The sequence below is a fragment of the Megascapheus bottae genome, chromosome 14, assembly GCF_031878675.1.
Source record: "Megascapheus bottae isolate mThoBot1 chromosome 14, mThoBot2.hap1, whole genome shotgun sequence".
Taxonomy (NCBI): Eukaryota; Metazoa; Chordata; class Mammalia; order Rodentia; family Geomyidae; genus Megascapheus; species Megascapheus bottae.
Genome location: NC_143522.1, coordinates 14,144,538 through 14,154,444, shown reverse-complemented (window position 1 = coordinate 14,154,444; position 9,907 = coordinate 14,144,538). Strand labels below are relative to the sequence as shown.

Sequence of the window (9,907 nt, the reverse complement as noted above, 5' to 3'; positions counted from 1 at the left end):
AAAAAGCTGGAAGTGATGCTGTGGCTCAAGTGGTAGAGCCCTAGCCTTGAGAAAAGTCCAAGGACCAGTGCTCAGGCCCTGAGTTCAAGCCCCACAACTGGCAAAAAAAAAATGGTTAGGTATAGAACTCAAAGGGGAAAATGGTTTTAAAAAAAAAAGTGCAGTGGTGGAGTTCACTGGGCACAGATACACTGGTGGGTGGAGACAGGAGGGAGGGACTGGGAGAGTGAGGGGACAGAAGACACTGCAAAAGGACACACACTTATTACCTGGTTCTTGTAATCCCTCTGTACCCCACCTTTATAATAACAAAGTAAATAAAATTCATTAAAAAATGAAAGCTAGGCACAGGGCAGTGACCGACCCTGTGTTTATCCACTCCCCCTGGATGAGGTGGCAGCTAGGGTTATCTAGCTGGCTGGAGGAAGGCTGGACCCATTGCTCAACCGAGAGGCAGGGAATTGTTTTCTACTCCTTGGCAGTATAACAGCCTCTACAAAGACCAGTTCTTGTCCTGAGTGAGTTTGACCTGGATGCCACCCTCTCCCTTCCCCCAGCCTTCCGTGACCTCCTTGTCACCCAGGCACAGATCTGAGTCCATCTGCCTAAGGGTCCAGTTGCTTAAGGCAAAGCTGCACTATGGCTTCATAGACAGCTCAAGGACCAGAATGTTTTCACAACTGTACAGATGCAACCACGAGCTGTCTCTCCAGCAGATGATACATTGGGATCAGGGCTGGAGAAAGCCTTTGGGGGCCAAGGGGATTCCAGAAGGTGCAGCTTTATCCCAGAGATAAAAGCCATGCAGTGAGCTATGTGTCACCCCAGACTGCTGACACTGGGTGGAAGAAGCCCTGCTGGGCTGGTCCGGAGGTAGAGGCATGGGCCAGCAGAGGTTGGGAGGACTTGTTTATTCAAGGCACAGTCATAGCATTGATAACAAGAAGGTTCAACATTCTGGCACATTCCTTTAGTGGTGGTGAGCCATTAGTCCACACCCCCTCCAGCACTCCCACAGGACGCAGTGCTGCTGATAGGCACTTTGCTTCCAGAGGCAGCTGGGGGATGGCAGGCAGGGGTGAGTTTGCTCAAAAACTCATGGGAAGAGCCCTCTAGAAGTCTCCAGGCCATTCGAGTCCGCCAGGAAGGGGATGGGTGGATGTGGTGTGGGGTAAGGTGGGATAGTGGTAGGCAGATGTCAGTGGGCTGAGCGAAGATGGGAAGGGCATGAGCAGAGAGGGCCCACATGTGGATCACTGTCCCTCTCACCGATGGCTCTTGAAGGCTGAGGTCCAGCCAGGTGGGCAGGGCCATGTTGGTGACCCTAAGTCTTTGGGAAGAGCCGAGAAGTAAAGCCTGCCATTTTCCCAACATTCTCACCAAAACCAGGTTACACTTGACCCAAATTCAAGGTGGAAGTGCTGTCTGTGAGGGGTGAGGGTGACAGGGCAGCAGCCGAGATCCACAGGCCACAGGGAGTGCCCAGAGGAGGAGAGGGCCCAGGCCAGCCCTGCTTACAATCCACACTAGCAGATCTGCTCGGGCTTGGAACTGGTCCTTCCCCACTGTGGGTGGAACTTCCTGACCCCTGGGCTGAAATTCCAGGTGAACGGGCCCACTGAGCCAAGTCCTGGGGCGTGATGCCACCTGCTTCTGTTCTTGAATGAAGGTGCGAGCAGAGGCAGGGGCCTGGGTTACCTTCATTCAGGGTGGTCACATGCCTGGGACACGCTGCAGACACCCAAGTGTCTCAGGTGAGCCTGGGCCCACCTGTAGTAGGTAAGCAGGACAGAGGGGCTGCCCCTCTGGAGAAGGGGGCTCAAGAGTCTCAGGAGCTCCCAGACTCCAGGCAGTGTGGCTCCTGTGGTTCCAGGGCATCTCCACAGCTCTGCCTGTGCTCATGGTGGAAGGCAGAAGCTGGTATGACTCCCAGCCATGGTCGAAGTGCTACAAGTTACCAGTGTTGTGCAGGACCCAGCTTCTCCAGCCTCCTCCAGGCACAGGCAGGCCTGGGACCACCTTTGCCTACCCACAGCAGGTCTGGGTGACATCCATGGGGGAGGCATCATGTGGTGTCGGAGCCAGGGCCACATGAGAGGTCACATTAGTGGTCCTCAGTGCAGGGGGATAGGGCAGCCTGGGAGAGTGAGGGGCCTACTTGGGGGGGGGTAAGGGATGGCCAATGCCCCCCTTCTGAAACCTGGGTTTGTGACCATCTTGGGCATCTGGGCTCCAGCACTCAGATGGGTGGGAAGCAGGAGACATTATTAGTGGTCAGCTTTCTGGGCTTTGAGGGAAAATCTCATTTATCCCTAAGGATAGGGGAGGTGTGTGTGGCTTTCCATTTTGGACTGTTTAGGGAAGAGGAACCCCACCCTCACCCCTCTATGAATTCTGCCTCTTCCCCCACTGGACAGCAAGAATCAGCCATGGTTTCCTTCACCACAAAGCATGCAGGTCTCTTTAATGAGCCCAAGTGACTGCTACCCACATGAGGGTAAAGAGGACTTTGTTCTGCTGCTCCTGGGGACATTTGATGAAGGGCAGAACAGGAAGGGGCTCAGTCACCTCTTTCCAGGTCTGTGGTCTCAGCTACCCTTCACTCAGAGTAGGGTGCAGAGACTTCACAGAGCCCCCTGTACGGAAACCCTGGCTCACACAGTCACCTGTATCTTGTCTACGTGGCTCAACTCATGTACCTTTACTTCCTCAGACTGTAAGCAGAGGCCTAGGGCCCAGAGCAGCAGAAACATCTTAATGCCCAATGGAGCCAGGACATCCGTGCCCCTAGAGCCTTTGATGGGCCTCTTTCCACCTCTTCCTTATGCACATCTTCATCACGACCCACCGAAGTCCCCAAGCATTCAGTGCCTGTGTCCTGGGCTTCAGCCACCTCTCCCAGAAATGGTGATGGTCTCCTCCATCCCCTTCTGGGTTCACTAGGCACTGCCCAGCCCTTCCCATTCTCACTGGTCGGTAGGTCTGTGGTCACCACAGGGCCATGGTGACAGCAGATGTTTCAAGTCTGCAGTGGGACGGGTGGGGGAGGCCCAGGCCGCCCTCCTGCCTCCCCCATGCCACGGTCTCCCGGGCCACAGCCTGGAGTCCTGATCAATGGTACTGGCTCTGGCCCTCTAGCTCCAGCCCTTCCTGAAACTGGGCCGTGTCCAGCTCCCTCGCAAAGCCCCTCAAACCACTCTCTTCTTGTCCCTCTTCCGGCTGGCTGTTCATGGTGCCATAAGTGTGCCTGGCTGGGGAGGAAGCTGGAGTCAGGTTCAACTCTGGCTCTTGCAGCACAGTGGCCATGTACAGCTGCTCAGGATAAAGGGGAGAAGGGGCAAGGTCACATTTGGAACAAGGCCTAGGGCACTTCCTCTTCCCCCTCCATCTCCCTTCCCTCCCCACCCGTCCCTCCTGTTCTTAAGGCCGAGAGATAGGGTCTCACTGCCTACAAGCTCCTGTGACAAGTCTAGTGGCAGGTCTCCTCACTTGAGTCCATTCCTAATCCCTCAGAACATGTTTTATCTATTCATAATTTCCAGTCAGGCTGAATCCAAGGGGAGATCTGGAGAGCCTTTCATTCCAAAATGAGTGCACCTTTTGTGTATGTGCTTGTCCTGGGGCTAGAACTCTGCTTTTGTGCTCAAGGCTAGTGCTCTTCCACTTGAACCACAGCTCCACTTTCAGATTTTTTTTTGCTAGTCATGGGGCTTGAACTCAGGGCCTAAGCACTGTCCTTGGACTTTTCTTAAGGCTAGAGCTCTACCACTTGAGCCACAACAACACTTCCAGCTTTTTCCTATGTATGTGGTACCGAGGAATTGAACCCAGGTCTTCATGTATGCTAGGCAAGAACTCTACCACTAGGCCAAACTCCCAGTCCCACTTTCAGATTTTCAGTGGGTAAGAGTCTCATGGGCTTTCTTGCCTAGGTTGGCTTTGAACTGTGATCTTCAGATCTCAGTCTCCTGAGTAGCTAAGATTTCAGGTATGAGCCACCAGTGCCCAGCTGGTAAGTCCTTTGTAACAGTCCTGAGGACACTCATATTAGAAGGGTCCCAGTAAGAGAGACTTTGCTATTTTGAGTCTTGTTCTCTCCTTCCCTCTTCAGACACAGTTGGTTCTTTGGTGTAGGGTCTTGTATCTGTGCATGCGAACGTGCCTGTCCATCTGCTATTGTTTAGCTCTGCATTTGTTAAAGCACTTCTTCCGTACTTTTATTTATTTTATTTTTTGGTGGTAGTGGAGTTTGAACTCCTGGTTTTGTGCTTGCTCAGCAGGCGCTCCATTCCTGGAGCCATGTCCCTAGCCCTGTTTTCCTTTGTTTCCAGGAAGGGTCCCATGTTTTTGACAAAGCTGGCCTTAGACCTTGATCTCTCTGTGAGCCTCCTCACCAAGTAGCTGAGATGAGAAGTACATGCCACCATGCCTAGCTGTTTGATTGAGATGAGGTGCTCACTAACTCTTTTGGCCAGGCCAGAGTTGAACCTGATCCTCTCAATCCCACCTCCTCAATAGCTAAGATTATGGATCGTGAGTCTCTGTGCTTAGCTCTGTTATGCATTTTTACCCACCTGTGCTCACCACTACAGAAAGCTCCCTCACATCCTCCAGGTTTTATCTTAGAGTTGGCCCAGGGAGGTTCCTCTTTGTCAAATGTGTCTTACTACATCTCCACCTCAGCAATCCTTCCTCCCATCACTGGAATCAAAGGCACATTCCCTCCTTGGGGAACCCTTTTCCTGTCCAGTGCTCCTTCGAGACACCAGGCGCCTGGGTGCAGTCCATCTGGTACCTAGCTTGGCACTCAAACTTGTGGCAGGGATGTGAGTACCAGTCCATCCACAGATGCCATATATATGAGCATGGCAACCCATATCCAGCCTGCCGGGAGCTGTCTGTGGATCCAGCCTGGGCTTTCCACAGGCTCGTGGGCTCTTTCACATGGGACTACCCCTGCCTTACCATTTGGTGTATCTGCTAATAGCTCTCTGCAGCTCTGCACAGCTCTGTGGAGGCACTCTCGGGTCTGAGGCTGAGCCCCAGCGGCTTCCTGTGTCTACAGGACTGAGGTCTCTGACTCCGAGGTCCCAGGGACAGAGGTTATTCTCTCTGAATGCCTCCTCTGCCTTCTACTGAATGTTGAGTAAATGTTGGTTCTCTTCTCTCTCTTCTTCAGCCAGGGCCATGGCAGCATTTGGACCTGGGCCAAGTCCTACTGTGTCAGAGGAGGGAGCCCAGGGGACCTGGCTCTTGCCCCATACCCCGGGCTATAGGTGGGCACTAAGGGCTGGGGCCTCCCAGCATCCCTGGAGTGGGCCAATCCCCACAGGCACTACCCTCCTGACGGGGGTGGGGGGTGAGGATGGAGACTCACCAGGGAGGTTGGTGTGGAGGACGTGCTGCTTGGCTCCATGTCAAACACAGTCTCTGTCTCCTCTGCCTGTGGCTACATCAGGGAAAGAGAAGGTGGGTTACAGGATGGGGGTGGGGGGAGGCTGCTCCCTGTCTCCTCCTTCCCTCATCCAGAGGGGTCTGAACCCCTTACTTGGGCACTCAACCCTCTATGTTTCCAGACCATCAGCAGAGCTGGCACAGCAGAGACCCACAGAGCCAGGGGAGGGCTGGGATACTAGGAGCTCCTTCCAGAATACTCAGTTCCCAAGGATTAGCATGGAAGAGGTATGAAAAGTTAGAGCTGGGGGTCGAAGATGAGCTTGCTTGAGCCCTGTCATCTTTCATTCTAGGATGTCCTTTTGTTGTATCTGGAAGGAGCCTCAAACCAATCTGGTCTAGGATTCCTCCTCTCAAGTGACGTTTGGACGCCCAGTTCCAGTGACACTGTCTCTGGAGGAGAGTGGGGAAGGGTATCATTCTGACTTTTCACCATCCTGGCATTCGGCAGGTGATGGACAGAGGAGACAGACAGAGGGGGCAGTGTGGCTAGAGATCCAGATAGAGAGACTCCTTCTCCCTACGCATCAACTTGCTTTTCTCTGTGTACATTCACTTTTTTAAAAAGGAAGGAAATAATTCACCGTTGACAAGAGAAAACCAGAAAGTTAACTAGAAAAAGAAATACAAAATCATAGAGTCAAAAGTTATGTTTTAGTCCACTGTAAATCACCACCATGTTGGAAGACCATGTTGGGTGAGGCTCTGAGAACGTGCTGGGATCTCTTCTCCAGGAGAGCCAATGATTAAATTCCTTGACCAGAGGGCCAAAGGCATCATGGAACAACATGGAAAGCTACCGGGATTCTGGAAAGTAGAAAGATAACTGTCTATCCAGCTCCGTAGGACAACGCTGTCCACTCCGTGGCTGGAGTGGACTTACGTGCCTGCTGTTTGAAGGTGGTATCTGAAGGCAGAAAGAGAGAGGATGCTGTCTTGCAACGGGGGTCAGCTTGAGCTTGTTCAAGGCACACACACACTGTGCACACTTGCACACAATCTGTGAGAAGTTCAGGCCCTCTGAGTGCCTACACCGGAAGAGTTTGTGTCTCAAGGACCAGCAGGACCAGTGGAGAAAAGATAAGCTGGAAACTTACCTCATAATCATGGCCTATCCGAAGTCTTCCCAGAAAAGTGCCCAAAACAGCAATTACCATAGAAATCATAAGCGTGGACAAGGAAAAGAAGGTGATGCTATGGACGGAACCTGCCAAGGAGAAGAACAGGCAGTGGGCATCTGTTTAAGCACCCACCACTGAGGGTGGAAGTCAGGTAGCAAAGATGATTGACAGATGCACAGGGGCCATCTCAGCACCCCCTTGGGGACTCTCAGTCTAGGCTGCTGGAGAGACCCTTACCCACTCTCCTTTGAGATCTGCGGTTAAAGGACCTGCCATAATAACATCCCTTTATTCTATTTGGCCAGTTTGGAAGTTGGCACCTTGGTTGCCTCAGTGCTCATGAAACATGTCTTCCTTGGCCTGTCAATTCTCTATGGGACCATGGTTCCTGGGAATTCATTTCTTCCCTTGACCCCACTTTCCCTGTAAGCCCAAACAAATGAGGCTCTGTTCTACCCAGCACATAATATATGGGGGAAAACTCTAGATCCAAGACTGAAGAGGGTCAGGGTTTTGTAAATACTACCCCTCTCCCCAGAGCTCGTGCCAAGGAGGAGTCAGGGAGGAAAAGATACCTGGCTCCGAATGAGACTGTGGGTAAGTAGTGTTGGACTTTCTATTTTTCTATTTTGATAGAAACATTGTCGTTCATGTGGCGGGGGCTCTACTGCTTGAAACATGCCTCCAGCACTAAATGTGACTTCTTTTATCCTTATTAAAGGTCATTATGGGCTAAAATTGCTAGGTAGCAGAGAGGGGCAGGCAAGCTAAGAAATTGGCAGTGACGACAATTCTATACAAGTGACAGGGCTGACTGCTTACAGCTGCCATGACGACGGGGCATAAGTGTAACAGGGAACTGAGTGTTCCTCTCCTTCACCACGATCTCCACTGGTTTAGAATGAAGGAGGGTGTGTGTGTGTGTGTGTGTGTGTGTGTGTGTGTGTGTGTGTGTGTGTGTACTGCGGCTTGAACTCATGGCCTGGGTGCTGTCCCTTAGCTTTCCCACTTAAGGCTGATGCTCTACCACGTGAGCCACATCTCTTGAACCTCTCTTTTGCCTCCAAGCTCTGCCATGACTAATGCATGCTCTCTGCATCCAGACACGTGCTCCCAGCAGCAATGTCTTGCTCAATCCCCCTGAATGTTTCTCTTCTAGCAGAGTTGGTACTGAGAGATTCAGAGCTGTGGGGCCAGCATGGTACCCACCGAGTCGCAGGATGGAGAAGAAGAGCATCCAGAAAAGACTCAGGAGTGGTGCAAAAATGGCCTGGTAGACTGCAGCCATGTGGATCTGCTCGTTCAGTTTGGTGGGGGCATAGGAGTAGTACATGTTATAGCGGTCTGTCACGTGCTTCATGCACAGGTAGAGCAGCCCTGCAGGGACACAAGTGGGAGACACATTCCGTGGCAACTTCGGCAGGTGAGACCTATGCGGTCCCCTGAGACCACACAGATACCAGAAGTCACATTCAAGGCTTCCAACATAGCGAGAACCAAATGTAGACTAGGGGAGATTTGCAGTATTGACTTCTAGGGCTAACAGCTTCTTCCTAAAACCTGCTCTGCAAATTTGGTGAGTTCATTCATTCATACGTTCATTTAACAAAACATCTTGGTAGCAGCTATCCAGCTTCCGTGTCTTTGCTTTACCCCAGACACTTCCCCACCACAGGCTTTCCCAGCTCTCCTGGTACTGCAGGGGCTGGTGATGGGGTGGGGGTGGGGGCTGGGCTCAATTCATTCTCCCAGTCTGAAGATGGACAGCCTTGAGCAGGCCTGGGAAATGACTTACCAAAAGGAACAACGATTGGACAAGTGATGCTGTACGCCATCACCACGCTGAAGACAGTCAACATCCATGCGTATTCCCGCCCATACTGGAAGTCTACAGCCTGGTCCTGGGGCAGAAGGCAGGGCTCAGCCTGAGGTCTCCTAGGCTTTGCTTCTATGGGTTCTCCTAGGAGCAGCTGGACAGCCACTCTGGAAGCTGCCTCTTTCCCTTCCCATCCTGGGGTCTAAGAGGCATCTCCTGGGATCCCTCCATGCTTCTTCTCTGGTCCCCTCCTCCCAGGAAAGGCTAGAGGCTATGTTTGGGTGAGAATTGGCTCTCACCTTTCTGATATGGACTCTTTCTGGCTCCGATCTGGAAAAGAAGAGGCGGGTGCTGTACAGGAAGAGTGAGCCCAGGCGAAGCAGGTCCATGCCTGTGCCAATCAAGGCTGCTGTGATCACATAGTTGACGAAGAAGGCACCGTTGTCTGGCAGGAACACGCACCTGGCCAGAAGGATGAGTGGAAGGCAGCGGCAAGTCAGAGGAAAGGGGAAGAGGAGAGAGAAGAGAAACGGCAGAAGGGTACATGCAGAGGGAGAGAAAATGTCATCATCGTGCACACATAGCGACGTTCCAGTCATTGATGAGCCACATAGGACAATGTCTTGTAAGACTGAATCCCCTGCTGAGGCTGTGGTGGTCTTAAGTTTAAGTATATGCTACAGTGGCTGTAAAACAATGCACAACCTGCAGCTACAGTTGAGGCCCTTTGGAGCAGAGATGTGCATAGACTTCATGAAACGATGGCTTACGCCTGTATTCTTAGCTCATCAGAAAGCTGAGAGGTGAGGCTTTTCAAAGCCAACCTGGATTTTCCATAAGACTCATCTCCAACAACCACTGAAAAGCCAGAAGTGGAGGTATAAGCACTAGCCTTAAGTGAAAAACGTAAAGTGCTCAGGCTCTGAGTTCACGCCCCGGTACCAGCAAAAATAAGAAAAAATTGGGAGGTAACTTCTTCCTCCCGACAAAGAGTTCCACAGTGTCACTGGATTGCCAAAGGGGCCTATAACACAGGATATTAGATGCAGGAGAAGGCACACCCCCAACAGTGGCTGACATGCAGACCCCCCTCCAGCCCCCTGCAGGGGCCCTGATATATACACATATATGGAGTACTCACTGGAACCTGATGGATGCCTGTTCTAGATAGTAGATGTCAAAGAGCCAGCGGAAAAAAACATCCAAACTGGAAGAACAAGAAGGCTGACCTTCAGTTTAGGAATCAATGCATTAAGGCCTATAGTTCAGTTGCTCTTCGTCTGGTTTCCTTCCTCTGTCCTCCCTTAACAAACCGCAAAGAATCTTGCTTGACTATAGCTTGTCAGTTCACACTGTGCTCTTCCTTCTTCAAAATGGCCCTTACATTGACTCTATTCTGCCCCTTTGGGCTGCCAGTCAACTAGTGGGCAGGCCTGATATTCTCAGCTAGGATAGAGCTCAGGGCTAACATGTGTTATTTGTGTTGTTATTTGGCTCACACTATGCACAAGTGAGT

At 51.8% G+C, this 9,907-nt stretch overlaps 1 protein-coding gene across 8 annotated transcripts in view; it reads right to left on the bottom strand.

Annotated features, from left to right (window-relative positions):
* Positions 1-2,033: 2,033 nt before the first annotated feature.
* The window catches only part of Tmem63c (transmembrane protein 63C), a 45,884-nt gene continuing 38,010 nt past the window's right edge, over positions 2,034-9,907 (bottom strand). For 7 of the 8 annotated variants that reach the window (XM_090344573.1, XM_090344574.1, XM_090344575.1 and 4 more), the window contains 7 exons: positions 9,533-9,598; positions 8,691-8,853; positions 8,371-8,476; positions 7,785-7,952; positions 6,552-6,661; positions 5,378-5,449; positions 2,034-3,312 (listed from right to left, as the gene is read on the bottom strand). In XM_090344573.1, the coding sequence (XP_090200699.1) occupies positions 3,112-3,312; positions 5,378-5,449; positions 6,552-6,661; positions 7,785-7,952; positions 8,371-8,476; positions 8,691-8,853; positions 9,533-9,598 (886 nt within the window). In that variant the 3' untranslated portion in view covers positions 2,034-3,111. Of the gene's footprint in view, positions 3,313-3,375; positions 5,204-5,377; positions 5,450-6,551; positions 6,662-7,784; positions 7,953-8,370; positions 8,477-8,690; positions 8,854-9,532; positions 9,599-9,907 lie in introns of those variants that run through there. The other variant, XM_090344580.1, reaches the window with a different exon arrangement.